This window comes from Canis lupus, chromosome 1 (genome assembly GCF_011100685.1).
Source record: "Canis lupus familiaris isolate Mischka breed German Shepherd chromosome 1, alternate assembly UU_Cfam_GSD_1.0, whole genome shotgun sequence".
NCBI lineage: Eukaryota > Metazoa > Chordata > Mammalia > Carnivora > Canidae > Canis > Canis lupus.
Window position 1 is genome coordinate 73994695 of NC_049222.1, and position 25345 is coordinate 74020039.

At 37.8% G+C, this 25345-nt stretch overlaps 1 protein-coding gene across 7 annotated transcripts in view; it reads left to right on the forward strand.

Moving 5' to 3' along the window:
* Positions 1-25345, forward strand: part of TUT7 (terminal uridylyl transferase 7) — a 64228-nt gene that overhangs the window by 6947 nt on the left and 31936 nt on the right. For all 7 annotated transcript variants that reach the window (XM_038526905.1, XM_038526910.1, XM_038526909.1 and 4 more), the window contains exons 4-15: positions 132-248; positions 968-1145; positions 2693-2781; positions 4374-4425; positions 5168-5237; positions 6036-6162; positions 7360-7479; positions 16680-16832; positions 19754-19934; positions 21318-22405; positions 22810-22960; positions 24831-24917. In XM_038526905.1, the coding sequence (XP_038382833.1) occupies positions 132-248; positions 968-1145; positions 2693-2781; positions 4374-4425; positions 5168-5237; positions 6036-6162; positions 7360-7479; positions 16680-16832; positions 19754-19934; positions 21318-22405; positions 22810-22960; positions 24831-24917 (2413 nt within the window). The remainder of the gene's footprint in view (positions 1-131; positions 249-967; positions 1146-2692; positions 2782-4373; positions 4426-5167; positions 5238-6035; positions 6163-7359; positions 7480-16679; positions 16833-19753; positions 19935-21317; positions 22406-22809; positions 22961-24830; positions 24918-25345) is intronic.

Below are 25345 nucleotides of genomic sequence, written 5' to 3' on the forward strand. Positions count from 1 at the left end.
GATAGTGGTAAAAAGTGACAATAATATGTTAACAGTTTTTGAAGTGATGGGGAAATAATTTCTGGCTAATATCTGTTTGCCTGTATTTTGGAAGATACACGTATCTCTCTCTAAATCTCTTTAAATTATAGCGACCAAGAAACTACCCTACAGCTAAGTACACCTGCAAACTTTGTGATGTTTTAATTGAATCCATTGCATTTGCCCATAAGCATATCAAAGAGAAGAGACACAAGAAAAACATTAAGGTAAGTTTAATGTTACTCAAACAAATCTGTCAGTTGTTTTTACTTGCCATCTTTACGACTTTCCTTTCTTTAAGGCTATGATATTAAAACTTTAGTACTTATATTACTGAATTTATTTTAGCTAAAATACTTTACATTGGGGGATCCCTGGGTGGCGCAGCGGTTTGGCGCCTGCCTTTGGCCCAGGGCGCGATCCTGGAGACCCGGGATCGAATCCCACATCGGACTCCCGGTGCATGGAGCCTGCTTCTCCCTCTGCCTGTGTCTCTGCCTCTCTCTCTCTCTGTGTGACTATCATAAATAAATAAAAATTAAAAAAAATAAATAAAAAATAAATAAAAATAAATAAAATACTTTACATTGGCCAGACATGTTTTGCCAGACAGTCTTGTGAATTTCTTTAAGAACAGTACCAGGGTGAATGAAGTCATTGATAGGACCTCGGTATATGCCCTTATGCCAATAATAATAAAGCAAGTGATTTGTCATTGCTGCTTTTAATGTTCTTTCCCTGCATTTTTTCCTTATCCCTGTCTTCTATTATCACTTTATGTGCATAAAGAAGTATATATGTTTGATGATCTGAAGACTAACATAGCTAAAGTGAGAGGGAGAGCTAAGAAAAATATTCCAGAATATTCTACAGGGTGTTGTCTCAGTGAATGGTAGAAGGTAAAAACTGTGTGAGTCATTTTTAATCTCAATATTGATCTTAAAAGGAGAAGCAAGAGGAAGAGTTGCTCACCACGTTACCCCCGCCTACACCCTCCCAGATAAATGCAATTGGTATTGCCATTGACAAAGTGGTACAGGAGTTTGGCTTACACAATGAGAACTTGGAACAGAGACTAGAAATTAAACGTATCATGGAAAATGTGTTCCAACACAAGTTACCAGGTATTTTCTAGATTTGTTTTTCTCTTTAGCTACCTAAAAGTGCCTCATGCATTTTTCTGACCAGTAGTAATTTTCATCGAATAGAAATTGATTTGCCATGTCCTGAAGTTCTTAATTTTTTGTGTGTTTTTGTTTCTTCTGGCTTTCCCCCAAGGTAACAAAGACTTTTACATGCACTGTCATTAAACCTGTCTTCATTATCAATTTCCCTGGACATGTACTTACTATGGGGGCACTGTGGGACCCTTGTCTATCTTCTTGTTTACCTTGCTACCAACTAAATTGACGCAATATTTTAAGTTAAAATAAAAAGTATATTCGAATCATTTCTAGGTTATCTGTCCAAAAAAGGTTCTGTTTAACCACTTTTAAAAGGAATTGTAACACCTAAAATGAGCTCTGAAAACTATTTATAATAGAGTTTGTGTCCTGTTGATTAATTTTCCAAGTTATGTCTGTGGAGCCACAGAAAACTATTTTTTAGGAAGCTCCACAAGTGATTCTAAGCTACAGTTAAGGTTAGAATCACTATTTATTGCCATATCTCCCATAGAACTCTTTGTTCTACTGGAAAAGCATTAATATAGCATGTATTCATATTTGTATACCTTTCATAAAAATAAAAGGCAAGAATCTTTTCATTTCATTTTATCTGTATCTCATCCTTTGTATTGTAGACAAGTTCCCAGAAAGACATTTTTCACATCAGTGATTTTTGCTGTAGATTTCCATTGTAAAATTGAATGTACTTTGTCATGGGAAACTGCTTAAACTCAAAGAAATCACTTGACTTAACAAACCTATAAAATCCCACAAAATCCCCTGACGGGAAGGAGATAATTTTTTGGCATAGTAGTAGGAAAACATTGAGGGGTAAATGCCATAAATAAATGTAGACAGTATATACACACACACGTATGTCTTCCTCTGAAGAATGAATTGCTTATTGCCTAGCATTTTAAGTTATATCAGTGAAATTTTGATTACTTTTCAAAAGTTTCCCTAAGAGTATATATTATGTTAAGGGTTATTTTGTTCATAATCATGCTGAAAAGTAACTTTATGCTGAAGGTCATTTTTATGATTATTTTATTGAAACATGATCTTTATAGTATATTATACCTGTGTATGTTTTCTAAAAGGTGAAATGTTTGTATTAACTCTTTAGTATACGATCAGGTTTATAAATATAAGGTAAAGTTAGGCATCTGTTTTTGACTTTCACATTGTAAAAATCCTTGCAAATAGAATTTTCTGCACAAAATATAAAATAATAAATTAGAATTATTTAAAACTGTGTTTTATAATTGACATGAAACAGTAGTTGTCAAGCTAAACTGCAGATAATACAGCCTTCCCTGTTACAGAGGATAAAATGAAGACAAGAGCAAAGAGTCAACCATTCCTTGTTCATTTGTTTATGCCAAACTTGAATTCTGTCTTACTTTCATGCGTAAATTTAATTGATGGTTCCATTTCTGAAATAGCAGTGTTTTGTTATGGCTTTGGAGAAATTTCATTTTATTTGTGACTTAATTTTTTTTCAGATTGTTCTCTCAGATTATATGGGTCATCCTGTAGCAGATTGGGTTTCAAAAATTCTGATGTAAACATCGACATTCAATTTCCAGCCATTGTAAGTACAAACTGTTGGAATTTTCAGAGCGCTGTCCTTACCTTTGATTTTAGAGCATTTCTTTTAATATTGTACAGATTTCTGTACTTCTTTTACTCTGCAGATCTTTCATACTTACTTCAAATACTGGTATTCTAACTATATGACTCTAATGAGGCTTTTTAGGTTCTGTTAACATGAGAGGATTAAATTATCTTGGTAAAGTCAACTTTCCAGTGTCAGAAAAGGATTTCAGGTTTTAAGCAGTCTGGACATGGAAACATTTGTGACCTGAAAGCTCAACTTGTTCCTAAATTTCCACTTTTATACACCTACTTTGTCAAAATAATTATGCTTTTGAAGAACCACACCTAGCCTGGATTTCTGGTTTAAATGTGATTGAAAAAGATGTGGATGAGTCAGAATTTTGAATTTGGAAGGTACTCTGGGAGATTGTTCAACCACTGGTGGTTTATACCCATTTACCTGGGTTGCTAGTTAAAAATAATAAAGAACATTCCTGGGCATCACCTCCAGGTGTCTGTTGTATAGCCTCTCATTCCTTGCCATCCCTGACTGCTGCAGCTCTGTGGCCAGCTGATCAGTAGAGTTTACACATCTTTTAACCTTAAATTCTGATTAGTAATTTATCAGCACAGCAGTCATTTTGGTGTTGTTATTCACTTGGCAAATACTGAGTCTATGTTGTATGCCAGGCACTATCCTAGATCCCAGAAGACAAAACAGCTAGGATTCCTCCCTCATCTAAATCATACTTAGTGGAAAAGATAAGTAATTACATGTATGTGATTAATTATAATGAGAGCTATGCAGGAAAACAAGGTTCTGTGACAGAAAAGAACAGGGGATGTATAGATCCAGCGGTCATGAAGCGATGACATTGACACTAGGCTCTAAACGATGAAAAGGAGTAGGGAAGTGAAAGGGTGAGTGTTTCAGGCAGAGGGAGCAGTGTTTGCAAACATACAAATCCCCTGTGGAGCTTGGCCTGTTCAAGGAGCTGAATGGATGATTATATAGCCATGATGGAGGGACCAAGAGAAAGAAGCAACATTAAGATTAGGACAGAGGGCCCAACATGCAGGATCTGTGGGCCTTGGGAAAGAGTTTTGCTGTGACCTAAGGGCAGTAGAAAGCCATTGAGGGTTTTAAGGAGGGTCATGACTAGGTCTGATTGATGAGGTTATATGGTTGTAGTTCCTACAGGGAGCAAGGATTGGAGAGAGGCAAGGCTGAAGTGGAGACCAGCAAGCAGTTTGTTGAAGTAGTCTTATAGAATGAGAGGAGACATTAACAGTTTCGCGTCTTGGAGATTTGCAGAGAGGCTGATGATTACCCCAGGAATTCATTAACCAGGAGCTAACTGTGTGACAGGTCTCTTGCCCTCATTTGGCACTCATCTCTGTCTCTGACTGATGTGTGCACATAGCATAATGATTAATTTATTTACTGGGGCGGCAGTGTGCCTTCTAATTTGGAAAGGACTTTGGATAATTTCAGATTACTGTATTATTACTGAATTACTATATTATTCTCTCATTGAAACAACAGTCCTTATGGATTAGTGATATATTTATTGATTTGTTTCCTAGATGTCTCAGCCAGATGTTCTCTTACTTGTTCAAGAATGTTTAAAGAATAGCGGTAAGGCCATATTCTTCCCACGTTTTTCTCTTAATTTTTTCTTTTGTCTATAATTTAGATATCTTAATTTGTCAAATGTTGAAAATAGAATGACATGTGTCTTTTAATTATTTCTGTGGGTAATATCCAAACAGAAACCATTCTGTGGTTTAAATTAATACCTTACAGTCAGTAAAGGGGTGTGACCCAACCCTGATTAATAAATCACCAATTGCTTGCTACTGGTTAGGGTCATCAGTTGTCCAAAGTAATGTTCAGCTTAGGACTCAAAAGACTTTTTATGTTCTCCATACACCTCATTAAACATTCTCATCCCAGGTATTAGTCTTTCACATCCTTCTTGTTTGGGTTGATTCAAATATTTCAAATTCAAATATTTCTTCTTACTTTGGTCAATATGTATTTTAAGCCCAGATATTTTAGTGGCTTTTGTAGCAGTTTTGTTTTTGAATATATCCTATTCACATTTCTAATTACCTTATCTACATAGCACTTAAATATTCTGATTCAATAATGTAGTCATTTCTAATCAAACATGAGTTATCCAAAATAAGGGTTTTAAATTCATGTGGTTACTTGATTATTGTACATAATACTGTTTCCCTTCTCAAGTCGTCTCAGAGTTTTATTTTGTAATCCTCTTTCAAAAAGGCCAGATTAAGTCACAACTTGTGCTTTATCTAGTTCTACTTTTAAACAGAAGTTTAATTAACCTACTTAATATTTTTTCTTCTCTTCTCAGAGTCTTTTATTGATGTTGATGCAGACTTCCATGCTAGGGTGCCAGTGGTGGTGTGCAAAGAAAAGCAAAGGTCTCCGATTCTTTAAGCTGTTTATATATTAAATAGAAACTTGCCAAGGGCACATGTACTTTATATTACATTCCAATGTCCACAATTTCTAGAATAACAAGCTCTTTATGTGGTTAATTTCACAGGTTCACTAGTAGCATTCTCTCTATGCTTTGGGCATTTGATGCAAGAGGAGAAAGTGTTTTATTTTAAAAAGAATCAAATTATTTGAAAGGAAAGAGCAGAGGAAGGAAGCATTTTGACCCATTTCATTCTAGCAAAAAACAACTTTATTGAATGGTTACTTGCTGTAGCCACCTTACTTTGCCATCCTTTTTAGCAGCATTTTTAGCAGTGCTGAATAACAATTAGTGTGACTTCCCCCATGTGTCTCTTCCTCCATCTGGAAGCATTATCATCACCACAGTAAATGGGTGGTTTGTAGGCTGTAATGATTCTTCATTAGGCAGATTCCTCCAACTCTTGGGAAAACACTCTTTTACAAAGATAAATTCTTACTCCCGTTTGATACTTTTTACAGTATTTTCCTAATTTTCATTCCCCCTCCAGAAATAGTTTTAATGTATGAAAATACAGAATTTTAGTTCTGAAAAACAAAGTTTGCTCAGAGAATAGCTACCGTCTTTTTCTTAGTGCAGTGACCTAAATAACCCATAAAGATTTAGTGAGTTTTTAATTTTCATTTTGAAGATACTTACTGTCAGTGCATAGTAGTTATTGTCAGTGTAAAAGGTACCTGATACCTGTCTAATGCTTCTTTATCTTTTTCTTTTTCATCTTCACCCCTTACCATACCAGTGGTCTTCTTTGTAAAGTGAGTGCAGGAAATGAAAATGCTTGTTTGACGACAAACCATTTAACTGCCCTTGGCAAACTTGAATCAAAGCTGGTTCCTTTGGTGATTGCCTTTAGGTACTGGGCAAAGGTAAGTTTGAGTTCTTTAAGTGCATGAGCACATTCTACATATGCATAAACAATGTGCTCGATCTTTGCATGGTTAATCTTAAACGTTTGGATGCGTATTTATAGGCAGGAAGAGAGTAGGCATCTGAGTATTAGAACAGAAATTTTAATGTCTACAGAAAAGAAAATTTAGCGCTCTATTTCACTGGGACAGTATTGCTAAAAAGATCAAAGTCATTTATAGTGCTTATTAAAAATCAGATTTATGGGTCAAATGTAGGACATGCCCCAAGAATTTACATTCTAACTAGTTTCCCAAGTGCTTGTTAGGCACAGGAAAGTTTGAGATAAAGTTTCTCATACCATTTCCAACCATGTATGCAGAGACTCCAAAAATGGAAGCCAGTCTCTGGTCATGCTTACATTTCTATGTGCTTTAAATATATTTTAGTATTTGTTAGAGTGTTTAGTATTTCCTTAAAACTTAAGGTCCCATCATGATTATAAACTTGAGATTCTGCCTGAGTGCTTTATAGAGAAAAGCTAAAGATTTACTGATTAAGAAATGGCAGTAACAATATGTGGTTCCTATTGCTCAGGCCTAGGATGAACAAAGGACTGCGCCTCTCTTTACTGAGTGAATTGATAATTACAATATACGGTCCTTTAAAAGTTGCTTCCTGCTTCATCATGAAGTAGGCTATGCTTTTTAAATTGTTATTCCGGTTAGTGCCAATGAGTTTGCCTACATTTTCTCCCCAGTCATGTTTCTGAGCAAAGCATGAATTTTCAAGGCAGTAGGTTCAGATGAGGGGACCATTAAACTGAGCAGAGCCAGTTAGTTTGCACTTGGGATTGAATCATTATTTCTATTTCACTAACAAACGTTTTTAACCAAGTGAGCAGATTTGACGTGGATATCAGAAAAGAAAAGAAAAGAAAAGAAAAGAAAAGAAAAGAAAAGAAAAGAAAAGAAAAGAAAAGAAAAGAAAAGAAAGAAAGAAGAAAGAAAGAAAGAAAGAAAAAAGAACAAATACTAGTTTAGTTAACAAGATGAAAACTTTGAAATTGAGGTTGCCACTCAGCATCACAAATATGTGGTTGCTCCAGAAGTTTAAGAAAGTCTTATTTTTGGTCACTGGTGTTTTACATTTTAGACCAAATTGTGTAAATGATAGGTTGGTACAAAATAATACTTACTTTTTTCTCTTATTTGTAGCTTTGCAGTATAGATCACCCTGAAGAAGGAGGCTTGCCACCTTATGTGTTTGCCCTGATGGCCATTTTCTTTCTTCAACAGAGGAAAGAACCCCTTCTGCCTGTTTACCTAGGATCATGGGTATAAAACCTTTTTTGCTTATATATCTGATATTGATTTTATTTCAGGGCCATAATTGTTTATGTGTAATTTCAAAATCTAGAAACCTAATCAGAATGGACATGAATTTATTTATCCTACTAATGTGAATATTCATGCCTCTCACTGCTGAAATATTAGTGTATTTGACTACAAAATGCTGGCATACACTTTTGGGATACTCTAGGGATAGGATTATTTTTCTAAACTGAAAAAGCTCTTAATTTGCAAAATTCCTATGATCCTGAGGGTTTAAAACAAGAAGATGTGAACCTAAATTAAATGTATCCTTTGGTACATGCTTCCTTTTGGTATAACTAATACTTAAATTTACAGATCACCTCCAGATAGACTGCATTGGTTCTGTAACTTCCTGTTTCTAGTCTTTTAGCTCTCTGCATTCTCTATTCCCTGCAAAACCAAAGAAAATAGAAGTATTGAGATTGTTAGTTACACTGTATGATGCAGAATATTGTCATCGCCTCTTGAATATTTTGATGTTTAAGATGATTTAGAATTCAGTAATGTGACCACTATTTTTTTTCTGCATAAATTAAAGTTGGTTTAGTCAAATAGTAGGATTGAGGAAGTCTCCATCTCAAAGTCAAAATGATACTCTTCTCATCCTCTTGGAAACTTCACTTTTAAATCCTAGGTATTTATTTTGATAAAAATCTTATATGAACACTTACTGTATAAGTGTTGGTGAAAAGCTTATTTGGACATATTTGGTAACCTTACCTTTCTTATTACTGTATGTAGAATTCCCATTATTTAAGGAGGAGATGTTCTATAGCAGTAACTCTTAACTAGGGGTACATATCAAAAATATATGACTATAGGAAAAAATTTTTTCTTTGTACTTAGTATATTGAGAATTGATCAAAGACCTTTATCTACTGGGTCCTAGGAACAAAAACTAAAGGAGAATAAGCCCTTTGTGAACTCTGCCCTGGCAGAGGAATCATAGTCCACTGTACATCTCACTGGCCTGAAGGCCACTCTCTTTGTGCTTTTGGTACTGAAATGAAATAATGCAGGGTCCCAGCAGGTGTCTGCTAAACCTCTCCCCTCGCTCTGCTCTCCTCGTGGAGAGAAGAGAGAACAGAGTCAGCCCTTAGCTGATAACCCTTTCCATCAGACCCAAAGGGGAACTTGTGAAGATCTTTAAGGTTTTCCTTTCACTTTAATAAAGACAGGAGTTTAGGATAGAATCAAACCAGTAGACTCCTGCATCCAAGAGGGCCCTTAGACACATTGTATGTGTTCCCATACTCACTGTTGTGTTAGTGAGATCTGCCCTTTCTGAAGTCCTGGTCACCTCTGAGTAGTCACCTGTCACTATGTGAGGATACAGGAAAAGATGTTTCTATTCTGGTGAAGTGATTCTCCTCAGGATTCGCCTAAGAACAGTGATATGAATACCCTATTCTATGGCTGGTGTATTCTAGGCAGTGACACTGGTTATTCTCCAAAGTGACATTGAATTTGCTTTTGATTATACCATTTGTTCATTTAAGATTTAATGACAGAAACAGGTATGTGGTGGCCAAAAATATTCAATTCTGTGATCAAGAAGGTACATTCTACTGCCTTAACCAAAATGATCTAGTTTTTGCTGTTTTAAACTAATCAGGGATCAATGCTAAAATCTTACCAATGCTAGAGGATTCTGCTAGAGTCAGAAATGTAAAGCAAGGCGGGAAAATAAATTAAATTCAGTACCTTATTGGTGCCAGAAATTTTATATCATTATTTCTATAGAAGACCCATTGAAGAGTTCAAAATTATGTTTATAAAAGTATACAAACTGTTAATTCCTTCAAAAATCTTTAAAGCGCTGGTGTATGTTTTCTCATTGTACTTTGGCAGGAGGGGAATACACAGATGAATAAAACAAAATTCCCAGGCAAGAAGTTTAGGATTTAATGCCTCTGTATCCTACCTAGTCTGTCTCTCCAGAAATTCCTGAGCCATTCTCTCCTAACCTACGCAGACCTATTCCATGTCAGAGGCTTGCCCTCACTGACCTTTTACTCTCATGAATTGTTACCAGACTTTTATTTGACTGAAAGTCAATCATATGAGTTGTGACTGATAAAGAGGTTTAACCCTGTCTTCTCAGCATCTTTTATCCCCTACAACAGTAGTTTACTAGTCTCCTAGTAGTTACTATTTGGAATCTGTATTATTTTGGATTATATAGATTTCTCTTTAGCAGTCATTTACCCATGAGGGACGCCAGGTAATACAGTAGAGAGAAGAGTAATTTAAGGTTTTCTAGCCCTACAGTTCCTCCAGATTTTTTCACTTAAACATATCCTTGTGACCTTCAGCAAGTTATTTATTTTGTCTGCACCTCGGAGTCCTCATCTGGGGAAAATTATGAAATGAGATCATGAATGTAGAGCTCCCGAACCAAGGTAGGAGAACAAATGTAGTTCTTTTCCCCCTTAATAGAGAGTCAAGTTCTACTTTTGATATTGAGGCACGACCTCCTAACCAGGTGATCCATAAACAACATGAAAGCTCTGGAGACTGAACGAGCACAAGCAGACTTTGGAGAGAAGTCCAACTTTGGAGCAAGTGGCCAACAGAGAGCAAGTTTCTGCTCTTCTGTGGTTTTTCCCCTGAAGGCACACCCCTCCGATAGTAAAGCCAGCTCTCTCTCTGCCCAGAGGAACTAGGACCACCAGATAAAAGGGTCAAACCCAGGGAGGAAAGATATTGAGAAGTGGAACCCTTAACTCTGTGTGTATACTTAGCACATCTCTAACTCCTGAACCAGTCCAATTGTCATGGAAAAGGCTAGGAGATCATCACTCTGTCTTCACACAAAGAAGAAAAAAACTGAACAAACTGAAAATCAATGACTCTTCTTAGATCCATCAAAGAATTAAGGTCACAGGGAAAGCCACTGCCCCCAAAATTGGAGAGATAAGTGAATACAGCAGATTATAACTTGCTAGAGCAGAAGCCCAGGAACAGAGCCAATACCAGGGTAGGAGGGCTTAGACTGTGGTTCTGGAGACTCAGTCTGGACAAGCCTGCAAGTGAAAAATAGCAGGGGCCCCAGTCTTAGGGAACCTCCCAACAACTTCAAAGGTGCTAGCCCCAGGAAACCCACCCTCTACACCCCTGTGCTTTCAAGCAGGGTGAGAGAAAAAGACACCATTTTGAAGTATGCCCAGGGCATGCTGTTCTCCTAAACAAAAGCGTGCCTTCAAGGGAAACTTTTTTTTTTTTACCAGGGCCTAACTGGCCTGAGGAAAAGAAAAATACCCACTCCATCCCCTTTCCTGAGCCTTCCTGTCTTACCTCAAGTGGGGAGGATGGAAAAGCACTTTGCAAGCTCACAGTTTCATGCTGCAGGCTCACTAAAAGGCTGAGACCTGGTCATAACACTGTAGAGTATTTCCCCTCCCCCCAGAATTTACCACATTTTTAGGGCTCGTGCATAAAATGGGATTACAATGGAAAGACCTGATTTCAGAAGAAATCTCTTGGGAAACCCAAGGACAACAAGTAAAACAAAAACAAGGACATCACAGAAAGTGTTAGCCTCTTAACATCTACCACTACAACAATCCATAAACATGGCCTAACTCCTAGCACAATAAAACCTCACATTAGATGCTTGTCTGTCAGTTCCTTTTACTGAGTATAATACTCAGCTTTCAACAAGAAAATTACAAGTCATACTAAGAGGCAAAAAGAATGTAGCTTGGAGAGATCGAGCAAGCATTGGAATGATCAGACCTGGAAATTAAAACAACTAAGATTAATATGCTAAGGGCTTGAACAGAAAAAAATGGACAACCTGCAAGAACAGATGGGTAATACAAGTTGAGAGATGGAAGCTCCAAGAAAGAATCAAAAGGAAATAGAAATAAAATCTATAATATATATGAAGCATGCCTTTGACAGATTCATCAGTAGACTAGACACAGATGGGGAAAGGATCGTGCTTTCTCCAATAGAAACTTCCCAAACTGAAAAGTATAAAGGGGAGAAAAATGAAAAAAAAAATACCTAAGAACTGCAGGACAGTTACTAAGGTTTATAATTTATGAATTATGGGAGTATCAGAAGAAGAAAGAGAAAGAAACAGAAGAAATAATCTGGAATAATGACAGAATTTTCCAAAATTAATGACACATCCATAAGACATGTGAAGCAGACTAAAAACAGGCTTAAGGCTAAGGCTTAAAAAAAAAATGAACTGAGGTCAGAATTGCTATCTGGGAGATGAGATAGTGTGCAGCTTGTGTAGCCAAGTTAATTACCTACAAAAGTATCAACATGTTTTGGAATAACATAAAGAATCTAGAATTTTCGCAGTATGGTATCACAGTATGCAGAATGCAGTCTAAAATTACTCAATGTAGGAGGACTGGACCCACTCTCAAGGGAAAAGGGAAAAGAAATCCGGTTGCCAAACCCAAGATGACCTAGATGTGGGAACTCTGAAAGACTTTAAAGCAGTTATTATAAGTATACCCTATGAGATAAAAGAAATATACTTGCAATGAATGAAGAGATAGGAAGTATCAGCTAGAGAAACAGAAAATGTAGAGAAACAAGTGGAAATTTTAGAAGTGAAAAAATATGTTATTTTTAAATAAAAAATTTACTGGGTGACATAACAATGGAGGTGACATTGGAGCCAGTGAAGGTGAAAACAGATGAGTAGAAATCTGAAGAAGAAAAAGAAAAATGTTTGAAAAAAATAACAACCTCAGGGACTTAGGTACAATTTCAAAAAAAAAAAAGAAAGAAAGAAAAAATGTAACCTATAGGTAATTTGAGTCCCCGAAGGAGAGGAATAAGAATGGGACAGGAAAAAAAATAAAAAGTCAGAAACTTCCCATATTTGATAAAAGACAAATTTATAGAGTAAGGTGAAGAAACTTCAAACAAGATAAATTCAAAGAGAGGCATGGGGAGCACATGATAGTCAAAACCAAAAATAAAAAGAGCAAAACTTAAAAGCAGCCAGAAAAAACCTTCCATAAATGAACAATGATTTGAATGATGGCAAACTACTCAGCAGAAACCAGTAATTAATCATTTCACACAATGTATATAGATATCAAATCATCAGATTATATACCTTAAATATATATACATATAAAATATAGCAGTTTTTGTGAATTATGTCAACTGACTGAGCCACCCGGTGTCCCAAACCCAAAGAAAGTTCTTAAAGGGAATGATAAAGATAAGGGCAAAATCAACAAAGAGAAGATAGACTAACACAGAGAAAATTAACAAGGCCAACTGTTTGATCAGTAATATTGAAAAATCCCTGATAGATTCATGAGAAGAGAAGAGAGAACACAATATTAGGAATGAAGGAGGGTTATCCAGATCTTACAGACTAAAAGAGTAAGAGAATATTATAAACAACTTTATGTCAATAAATTAGAAAACCTTGATCAAAGAGACCTATACATATAAGAATAAATACAAAAAGAGCATTCAAGAAAAAAAAAAATAACCTGAGTGGCCCTTTTTTCACTGAAGAAATTGAGTTTGTAATTAAAGACCTTCCAGTGAAGGAAACACCAGGCCCAAATGGCTTTACTGGTGAATTCTATCAACATTTAAGGAAGAAATAATGCCAACTACATAAGCTCTTTCAGAAAATAGAAGGGAAATAAAAGGCCAGCATTATCCTGATATCAAAACTAGATACAGGCAAAAGAAAGCTATTATATATCAATATCCCTCATGAATGTGGACACTGAAGCCCTTAGCAAAATATTAACTAATCAACTTGGAAGTATACAAAAATAAAGGAAAAAAGCCATGTGATCATCAGTAGATGTAGGAAAAAAACTCACTTGATAAAATTCAACATTCATTTAATGATTTAAAACAAAACAAAACAAAACAAAAAATCTGTATAAACTAGGAATAGAAAGGAATTTCTCAATCTGAAAATGCGTGTCTGTGAAAAACGCCTATAGTTAACATCTTCCTTAATGTTGGAATCCGGACATTTTACCCGTACCATTGTGGACAAAAAAGGATGTACCCCCCCCCCCACACACACACACACACTATTGCTTTCCAACATTTATAGGAAGTCCTGGTCATTACAATAAGGAAAGAAAAGAAAATGTCATAAAAACCTGAAAGGAAGAAGTAGAAGTTTCTCTATTGTGGGTGACATGATGGTTCATAGAAAATCCTCAGAAAACTATAAAACCACTCCTGGAGCTAACTAGTAAATTCAGTATGAGTGTAGAATATAAAGATTATATACCCCCAATATTATATTTTTATATATTAGCAACATTTAAAAATGGTTTTGAAAATTTCCATTAACAGTGCTGCTTGAAAATGTGTACTAATTAAGAACAAATTTAACAAAAGATGTGCAAGACCTCTAACCTGAAAACTAGAAACTGCTGGGAAAATTAAATAATATAAGTAAATGTAGAGACATACCAAGTCTGTGGGATGAAAGCATTGATATTGTTTTCAACAAAAGTGCCTAAGCATTTCATTGGGGGAATGTCTCTTCAGCAGTTGATTCTGGAAAAACTAGATACAAAGGAAAAAAATGAACCTCAATCCTTTACCTCACAACATACCCCAAAATTAACTCAAAACAGATCAAAGACTTAAATGTAGAAGTTAAAATTATCAAATTTCCAGAAGAAAACAGGAGAAAAATCTTTAAAGCCTGCAGGTAGCCGAAGATTTCTCAGAGCAGTAAAAGCACAAGCCAGCCAGGGAGTGTGGCTCCATGATTATTAGGAAAGGAGCCTTCAAAGCAGAGGGAGTAGCACTCTGGCCAGTAGGATGTATTGAGAAGATGGGACAGAGAAGTGGCAGAGGGCCAGATTACCTAGCTTCTTTCTAAGGCCCGGAAAGGACTTACTCAGAATTTTATCCTGAGTAAGGAGACCATTGTGAGCAGGGGAATGAATTGAATGCTTATGTTTTAGAAGGATTATTCTATGTACTAAACCAAAGAAGTATCCCATTTGATGTGGAGAAATAGGATACCATATCCACACCCCACACCATGATTCATTATGTACATTAACCAGTTTAAAGGCGGTGATCAAATTATTTTAAGATTTGTGTGGAATCAGAAAAGACCCCGAATAGCCAGGGGAATTTTAAAAAAGAAAACCATAGCTGGGGGCATTACAATGCCAGATTTCAGGTTGTACTACAAAGCTGTGGTCATCAAGACAGTGTGGTACTGGCACAAAAGCAGACACATAGATCAATGGAACAGAATAGAGAACCCAGAAGTGGACCCTGAACTTTATGGTCAACTAATATTCGATAAAGGAGGAAAGACTATCCATTGGAAGAAAGACAGCATCTTCAATAAATGGTGCTGGGAAAATTGGACATCCACATGTAGAAGAATGAAACTAGACCACTCTCTTTCACCATACACAAAGATAAACTCAAAATGGATGAAAGATCTAAATGTGAGACAAGATTCCATCAAAATCCTAGAGGAGAACACAGGCAACACGCTTTTTGAACTCAGCCACAGTAACTTCTTGCAAGATACATCCACTAAGGCAAAAGAAACAGAAGCAAAAATGAACTATTGGGACTTCATCAAGATAAGAAGCTTTTGCACAGCAAAGGTTACAGTCAACAAAACTAAAAGACAACCTACAGAATGGGAGAAGATATTTGCAAATGACCTATCAGATAAAGGGCTAGTTTCCAAGATCTATAAAGAACTTATTAAACTCAACAGCAAAGAAACAAACAATCCAGTCATGAAATGGGCAAAAGACATGAACAGAAATCTCACAGAGGAAGACATAGACATGCCCAACATGCACATGAGAAAATGCTCTGCATCACTTGCCATCAGGGAAATACAAATCAAAACCGCAATGAGATACCACCTCACACCAGTGAGAATGGGGAAAATTAACAAGGCAGGAAGCCACAAATGTTGGAGAGGATGTGGAGAAAAGGGAACCCTCTTGCACTGTTGGTGGGAATGTGAACTGGTGCAGCCACTCTGGAAAACTGTGTGGAGGTTCCTCAAAGAGTTAAAAATAGACCTGCCCTACGACCCAGCAATGGCACTGCTGGGGATTTACCCCAAAGATTCAGATGCAATGGAACGCCGGGACACCTGCACCCCGATGTTTCCAGCAGCAATGTCCACAATAGCCAAACTGTGGAAGGAGCCTCGGTGTCCATCGAAAGATGAATGGATAAAGAAGATGTGGTTTATGTATACAATGGAATATTACTCAGCCATTAGAAACGACAAATACCCACCATTTGCATCAATGTGGATGGAACTGGAGGGTATTATGCTGAGTGAAGTAAGTCAATCGGAGAAGGACAAACATTATATGTTCTCATTCATTTGGGGAATATAAATAATAGTGAAACGGAATATAAGGGAAGGGAGAAGAAATGTGTGGGAAATATCAGAAAGGGAGACAACATAAAGACTCCTAACTCTGAGAAACGAACTAGGGGTGGTGGAAGGGGAGGAGGGCGGGCGGTGGGGGTGAATGGGTGACGGGCACTGAGGGGGGCACTTGACGGGATGAGCACTGGGTGTTATTCTGTATGTTAGTAAATTGAACACCAATAAAAAATAAATTTATTATATTAAAAAAAAGGGCGGTGATCAATCCCACTGCACAATAAAGAAACCTGTTCAACTTTGTTTCACATTTCTTAGACCTTTTGAGCCCAGACTGTATTCTAAGTAATTGGCATTTCAACAGTATCAATAGAAAGTTTCTTACATTGAGCATTCACCGTATGCCATATGCCATGTCAGTGGTTTATGTCCGTTGTTTCATGTCACAACTGTCTCCTAAAGGAAGTTCTAGTGTAACCTGTTCTTAGAGAAACCTGAGACCAGGAGAAAGTCTCACTGGAGTTTTACTCCAGAACTGGTGGCTTTGGGCTTAGGCTGTGTTACCTTCTCTTAGACTGTTTACTGAAGAATTATTTCACAGAATTACCATATCTTATGCAAACTAAAACCTTGTTTTTTACTTTAAAAAGTATTTTTAAATGAACAGATATATCAGTCCATGAACAATATACCTTTTTTTGTTTCCAATGATCTATGTTTTCATTTCTTCCAGGATTAATATGCTCTGGTTGATATAAAATCCTTTCTACCTCGTAATAATAGTATTTGTCTTAATTTTTCCTAGATTGAAGGATTCTCATTAAACAAACTAGGGAACTTCAATCTTAAAGACGTTCAGAAAGACACTGTGGTCTGGGAATACACTGATAATGCCACCGGGGATGCAGACACAGCAAAAGAAGAGGCACCAAAAGAAGTGCCTGTTAAAAGGGGACAGGTCTGTTCTTGCTCATTTCTAATTTTGGTATTTATATCTGATTTCATTGTTAGTTGTGGTATCTGGTGAGTTAATCAGTCCTCTCATCCATCAACTATCTTTACTCTTTTGTGATGTTTCATTTCCTAGTCTGTTCAGTCCTTCAAATAGACAAGCAATGAGAAAAGGTAAAATTCAGGTTATTGAATCCAAGTTATTTATGTAGTTTCTTCTGTATATAGGGTCCTGTAAAAGATGCTGAGAATTCAAAGATAAATCCCTGTGTATCCTCATTATGTCTTAGATGGTATTATGAGTTTTAAATACAAGAAAATTGAACTCACCTCAAAGTACTAAAATAACAGTGAATAAGTATTCCATATAATGTATTTCAGAGTCCTCATCCATACCATTAGGGGTAGGCAGGGAAGCTTATGCACAAGGAAAGAATTGCCACTGAAATATCAAAAATCTGAGCTGTGTAATTATACTAGAAATGAGAATAGGAACCTGTCCCAGTTTGGTGGATGGTCCCTGACCCCACGACCTTCCCCATAATTCTCTGGGATGAAGTGGCAGCAATACCCACAAAATACTTCTGAGATCAGGATTCTAGTCCTAGCTGTATTCACACAAGTCCTGTCACTCCTCTGGTCTGTGCCTACAATGAGGGGATGGTGGTGAATCATAGATTCTCCAGTTGTGTTTTCAAGAATCCTTGAACGCTGGAGAGAGAAGGGAGGCAGTGCCAGTGCCTGCTGCCACCAGAACACCACCACTTTTTTCTGTTTTCTATTTGGGGTTCTAGTAGTGGAGAAGACTACAGACTTTGGAGCCAGAATATATGAATTCATATCCCAGTTCTCCCACCTCCTGGCTGTGTGTCCTTGGGCAAGTGACTTGATCTTCCTGGGCCCCAGTTTCCTCGCTTAAAAATGGAGATATTGGTACTCTCTCAGGGTCATTGACTTATAGAATGCTTATCTCAGTGCCAACCATATTGTAAACACATTAAATGTTAGTTGCCCTTCTTTTTTTTTTTTTTTAAAGAAAATGTTCTCTACTTTAAAAGAAAAACAGCTTAAGTGTACTATAAGTGTAGATATGTTGATCTCTTAAGTCCCATGTTATTGTATTAAGTTATTTCAGTGAGATGTTTAAAAAGCCCTTAGTGATACTGAGTAAGTCTTATGGATAAGAGGTGAAATTTAATGAGGCTTTCAATTTCTAGGGGTTTTCTTATGTCCTCAACTACAGTGTTTGGGACTTAGACCACTTCCATTTTCAGGCAGTTCTGCTTTGTAAATCTACCTGATGACTTTATCATATTTGACAGGATGTTTGTGGTCAGGATTTAGTGGTTAATAAAATACCATATCACCTGTTTTGAAGCTCAATATAATAAAGTGTGATCGGAAACAGATTTGTATACTTGAGAAGGAAAAGCTGTTGCTGTAAGCCCAAGTAAATATTTGATGTTTACATTTTTGTGCTATTTGGAGAGATTAGTCATGCCACTACTTTAGAAATGAAGACCTAGACAGGGTTGAGATTGGTTGCATGGCGTGGTGACAAGAGCACTGTACTGGGATCGAGAGACGTTGTTCTCATTCTGCCACTGACAAGCAGTGGCACCTTTGACAAGTCATATCAACTTTCTGGGCTTCAGTTTTCTCCTGTAACATATGGGAGTTGAAGGATTACCTCTCAAGAGCATCTTACAGTTGTGACATGTTTCAATGATAAATGGATTTCTTGTACTTAAAAGATTGTATCTAAGTGAAAGAATACACAGAGCAACCAGACCTGCTGGGTGCTTTCCCTTGTTTCTCATTTAATCCTCATAACTATCCTGTGTTATAGGTGGTATCATCCCTACTCTGCAGATAATGATAGCGACCATTTTTTGAACATGTGTGCCAGGCACTGTGCTAAGCTCTTTACAGACATTCTCTCACTCAGTCCTCCCAACAACCCTCTGAGGTGGGTACTGTAATCCCCATTGTTCAGATGAGGAAACTGAGGCTTAGACAATGTAGAGCTTGGCCAGGATTATACGCATCTAATCCATGGCAGAGATGGATTTCAAACCTAATGTCCCATTGCAAAACCAGTTCTCTCAGCCACTGTGCCATCATGCCAACTGAGAGTGAAGAGGCTAAGTCAGAGAGCAGTTAAAAGCTATGAAGTGGCAGTCAGTATTTGGACTCTTTTGTTTCTATTCTAGGTCCTATGCACCTTCCAGTATATTCCATCACAGCATGTTCCAGTTTGTCGAGAGTCTGTGAACATAAAGCTGGCATTAATTTCCAATATCAAGAGTTATTTGACTTTGGGGCGCCTGGCTGGCTCAATTTTAACAGCATGAGACTCTTGATCTCAGGTTCATGCATTCAAGCCCCACGTTGGGCATAGAGATTCCTTAAATAAACCTTAAAAAAAAAAGAGAGAGAGTTGACTTTAAAATCAGTTGCCCATGGCAGATTCAGTGAGCTCATGTAGCTTCTCAGAGCAAATGAAAGGAGTGTTTTGCCCTTTGCTCTCCACCTCTGGCTGCTGCACATTTTCGTTTGTATAAAGTATAAAGGTACCCTCTCCGGTGGCAGTGCCAGGGAGAGCTCTGTGCTGAGAGTAGCAAATCCATGCACGGTTCTCTCCACCTGTCCTTAGGGCCTCAAAATGAAGAGTGCCACCTAGTTACCTCAAATTGCCTATCTGCTCCTATGATGATGGTTAGATTTTAACATGCTCTCATCCCAGGAGTGCAGGGTAGAAGTGTCATTTTTCCCACAAACAAAATACAACCTAGATGTGATTTACCTAGATGGATTGTCAAATTCCTGTCTCAGGGGTATTTTGTTAACTGGCTTGAATAATCTCTAGTTTTTCAGATCGTGCTGACATCTGAACTAACATGTATGTTTTCTCTTTTCTCTTAATAGGTGTCATTAATATTTGATCTCAGGCATGTGCCATCAGTACCAGTTGGGCAGCTCTGGGTGGAAATGCTTCGATTCTATGCTTTAGAATTTAATTTAGCTGATTTAGTGATAAGCATTCGTGTCAAAGAATCTGTATCTCGTGAATTGAAGGATTGGCCCAAAAAGCGCATTGCCATTGAAGGTATCTCAAAATGTTTATCTTTAATTCCCTTTCTTTTTAAGGTACCAGTCTAACTGCATGCTTTTTTACTTCTCCTTTCAGCCTCCACGTGTAATGTAGGCCTGACCCCAAAAGTTGAAATAGTTAGAATCTTGCATGTGTTACTGTGGTCATCCCAAGGGACCAAATTTGTTTATCCTGGGCTTTTTAAGCACTACAGTAAAACGTCTTAGTTAAACAGTTAAACAGTGGCTGGCAGAGTCCTTGCTTTCTCTGTAAATTGCTTAACAACTTAAAACGCTTATGTAGTCGTGCCCGCTTGCACCCCGCCCCATGATGTGTGAATCCCCCTTTCCTGTTTATTGTTCTGGTTGCTGGATTTTTAGATTCCGTCCTTTCCTCGCTTATTGCTGTTTAGTTTTACGAAGGTGAGAAAATACTTTTTCTCATGAAAAATAATTCTTTGTTGGATTCCTCTTCATAGAGAGAGGGGCTGGTTATTTTTGGAATATCTATGGTAGCATTTGAAACTGATTCATAAAAACACTTTTTCTAGCGAAGGCTCATTTAACTAAAACCATCGTATGAAACTTGCTGATGTGCCCTGTAGACTACCTTAAGTGGACTAGCTCTTCTCAGCTTTGCAAAGTTAGGAGGTTGAAACCCCTCTAAAAATCTTAATTCTCCTCCTTCAAATAACTTAACCTCCTAAATGGAATTCTTGTATTTTTTGCTTGATTTTTTTCAAGCTTTATATTGCATAAGAGGGTTTTTTTGTTTTTTGTTTTTTGTTTTTTTGCATTTTGCATAAATTCTGTGTGCAGTCATGGGGATCTCACATTTTTAAACCCTCCCCTGCAGTTTCTGTGGCTCAGCTCTTCTGGCCAATTGCCTAACCTGCTGGAGTTCTAGGGGAGGAGAAAAGATTGAGAGAAGTGGTGTCTCCTCCTCGTGCCTCCCTCTCGCCCCTGAATTCAGTCCAGCCAGTTCAGTGATGGGGCTTCCCAGGGCAGAAGAGTGGAGGTAAGCTCTACACACCACAGGGCCTGGCTGAGTGGGGAGGCAGAGCACTCAGCAGAGCCTGGTGGGAAGATCTCACTTCCCCATGGCACAAGAGCCACACTGATGACACCTTTTTTACCTCCACAGTCACAGAACAAAATAGGGAAGGGGTATTGGTTCTGAACTGAATGGGTTCTCTTCATAGAGCAGACGTTTAAGAAAGCATTTCTTTTTGTTCTTAAACTACATCTTTACTTCCCCATCCCCAGTTTTTAAAAAAGCATAAAAGATTCATGCTAAATTTTAGTATTGCTTGTTTGTTGTCTGTTTTGATCTATAGCAGGCTAATTTTTAAAACGTGAAATAGAAATGTATGAAGTGGTGGATTTTTTGTTGTTACAGATCCCTACTCTGTTAAGCGAAATGTGGCAAGGACTCTAAATAATCAACCCGTGTTTGAATATATACTTCATTGTTTAAGGACAACGTATAAGTATTTTGCTCTTCCACACAAAATTACAAAATCCAGCCTTCCAAAGTCTCTGAGTACTGTCACTTGTCTTTCCAAACATTCTAAAGAAGTAGCCAAGCATGACTCGGGTACACAGGCCAAAGATGATAAACTCAAAAGCACAGTTTTGGCTCAAGGGCCAAGTGCTGCCAGTTCAGCTGCAGACAATTGCATGGTACAGCCATGTACTCTTCAAGAGACTGCAGAAAGCTTTGGAAGCCCCCCAACAGAGGAAATAGGAAATGTACATGTCAGTGTCCACCTGGAAAACTCAGACTGTGTCAAGACAGGGGCCAGTTGTGATGAGTATGAGGATGTTAAAGTATACCATCAAGAAACTGGAAGTAAAATTGTGAGAGAGGGTAAGCATCCTTTGACTGCCAGTGATCTGGGTTTAAGGAGTAGCAAACATGGAGAGCTTGCCATCTGTGGCAGCACACAAAAAAATGAGACAGATAGCACTTTGGGTTTAGAAGGCTTCCAAAATCCTACAGCCAAAGAGTGTGATGGATTCACTACTTCAGAGGACAAGGCTGATGTTGATGAAGAAGGCATAGAAGGAGGTACTGATGACCTCGAAGATGCTCTAAGCCACTTCACCCCTTCTAGAGAGGGCCGTACATCAGGAATCCTTCATTCCGATGAAGAGGAGGAGGAAGAGGAAGAGGATGATGAAGAAGAGCCCAGGCTGTCCATTACCCAAAGGGAAGATGAGGATGACTTGGCTAATGAAGATGAATTAGAAAATACATATACAGGATCAGGGGATGAGGATGCCCTGTCTGAGGAAGAGGATGACCTAGGAGAGTCTGCTAAGTATAAAGACTTAAAAGAAGGTGGGAAACCTGCAGATGGGGCTCTACTAATGGAATTTAGCAAAATCAATCTTAAAGAAGAAAGTGCATTTGAGGATAGTTCAACTTCGGATCAGTCTGATTTCTTCTATGAATTCAGCAAACTCACCTTCACGAAAGGCAAGGTAATCAGTGCCCCTCTCAGAACTAAGAGAAGAGACATTAAACAGTTTTAACACCTGTAATTTTTGTGTACTATAACAGAGTTCTCCCCGTCTGGGTGGTGGTAGGGGTTGATCTTCCACTCCAATACAATTGCTCCATCTCCTTCCCTCCTTAGACCTATGCGAATTTGCCTTGGAGAAAGGGAATGCTCTTGGCAGTGGAAATTACTACCTTTTACTCCTGAGTATCCCATAAGATGTCCTCATCTCAAATAATTTGGAGTGACTGCACATTATTTTTATTCCTTTGGAAAGCAAGAGTAGACTATGGACTTTAAAAAAAAAAAAAAAAAAGATTCAGGACCCCTTCATTTGGCACACAGGGTTGTATATTATGTCTTGTTTTGCTTTGACCCTTACTGCAGTCTCCTACGGTCGTGTGCAGTTTATGCAAACGAGAAGGTCATCTCAAGAAAGACTGTCCCGAAGACTTCAAAAGAATTCAGCTGGAACCTCTGCCACCACTGACACCCAAATTTTTAAATATCTTAGATCAAGTTTGCGTCCAATGTTACAGTAAGTTATTAACATTTCATTTGTCAGAATATTGCATTGACATTTGCTCAAGGTCCTCTGTCTGCATCACTGAGCTGTTAGCTCCATCACTGGGACCATGTCTGTTCCATTCTTCCCTGTGTCCACAGAGCTCTGTGTGTGTGTTTCAGCTGAGACAGAGTAAACCATTGTGGAAGGAAAGATAGGGAAGGAAGGAGAATCTTCTAAGTCTAACTGTTGAAGAAACTGTCTAAGTTTCTAAGAAACTTCTAAGTCTAACACCATTCCTAACTGGTGTTCCTTGAATTGTTTTCCTGAGTGCAGTTAATAGTATGTCATGGCAAGAAGTACTCCATAAGTCAAGTAGGGAAGGAGTGTAGCCGCTGCTCCCGGCCCAAGAGTGTAGCCGCTACTCCCTGCCCATTATTACCCAAGGGCACGTTAGGGTAATAATGGCCTCTGAGAAATGTTAAGGTAAAGAACTGATGTAACTCTTTATCCCAGCATTTCTAAAATTTAATCATAAAATACTTTAACACTAATGAGTAGCCCCCTAACAGCCCTTTAAGGAATACCAGTGTGGGGAAGCAGTGGTATACAGAGAATTCAAGTTAAAGGAAACGCGTTTAAAGGAGAAGCAGGTAACTCTTTAGATGAGCTTGATGCACCATGGTGCCACCTCCTGAGGCAACTGTGTCAGAAGGCACTTCTTTGTTAACCAGTGATTTAGTCGTTTTTACACCTTTTTGGGAGTTATAAACTATGAAAGGAATCCAGAGTCCCCGAAGAAAACAATATGTTTGTGCATGCTTGCAAACTTTAGTGTTCACACTCTGGGGGAGCTCCCTGAAGGCCACCTTTATAGACCGCTGCGTTTCTGAAATCTAGTAGCAGAACGGCTGTGCAGATTTGTTTCTATTCCAGGAGCAGCTCCTAGGGACAGACTGTCTTCTTTGTTTTATTATTTTTTATTTTTAGGGTGGTATAATACATCATTAACTTTTGGGTTTTTTCCTTTTTAAATTTAAATTCAGTTAATTAACATTTAGTATATTATTAGTTTCAGAGGTAGAGTCAGTGATTCATCAATCTTATATAACACCCAGTGCTCATCACATCATGTGCCCTCCTTAATGCCCATCACCCTGTTACCCCCGTCCCCCCACAGCCCCTCCTCTCCAGCAACGCTGTTAATTTCCTATGGTTAAGGGTGTCTTATGGTTTGCATCCTCTCTGATTTTGTCTTATTTTTCTGTCCCTTCCCCTGTGATCCTGTTTTGTTTCTTAAATTCCACATATGAGTGAGGTCATATGATAATTGTCTTTCTCTAATTGACTTATTTCACTTAGCATAAAACCCTCTAGTTCTATCCACACCAGTACAAATGATTTCATTTTTTGATGGCTGAGTAATATTCCATTGTTATATATATATATATATATACCACATCTTCTTTATCCATTTATCTGTTGATGGACATCTGGGCTCTTTCCATAGTCTGGCTATTGTGGACATTGCTGCTGTAAACACTGGGGTGCAGGTGTCCCTTCAGATCAATATATTTATATCTTTGGTGTAAATACCTAGTAGTGCAATTGCTGGATCATAGGGTAGCTTTATTTTCAACTTTTTGAAGAACCTCCAAAAACCTCCTGTTTTGCAGGGTAGCTACACCAGCTTGCATTCCCACCAACAGTGTAAAAGAGTGGGGATAGACTCTTTTCAAAGAGAGACATTTTCTATTTTATATTACTAATGCTGTCTACCAGGAAGACACAAAATTTAGAGTTTTCTTTTTAACTTTAATGTTAGATTTTGTTTTATAAAAAAAGGTTTTTTTCCAGAGAGTGTGAACAATCTTTGTTTCTAAATTTTTTTTATTTTAAACAGAGGATTTTTCTCCAACTATTTCAGAAGATCAAGCTCGTGAACATATTCGGCAAAACCTAGAAAGTTTCATAAGACAGGAGTTTCCAGGTAAATAACTTTTTACCTTTAAGAAAAGAAAGGTAGTATGACCTTCCTTTAGAATGAGTACATGTGTTACAAGCACATTAACTTTGAGAATGAGAAGGTAATTTTGTGGTGATGGTGGGGACAGGGCTTCACTTACTTTGTGATATCCCGAGAATGGTCTTTGGTCTGCCAGATCCTAGTTAACCAACAGAAAAGACAGTAGCAGTGTGGGATTTCTGTTAGCAGACACCACAAGTGAAATTTCATTTCGTGTTTTTATTTTTATTTTTTTTAAGATTTTTGTAGATTTATTTATTCATGGGAGACACAGAGAAAGGCAGAGACACAGGCAGAGGAAGAAGCAGGCTCTCTGCTGGGAGCCTGATGCAGGACTCAATCCCAGGACCCCAGGATCACACCCTGGGCCAAAGGCCAGATGCTCAACCATT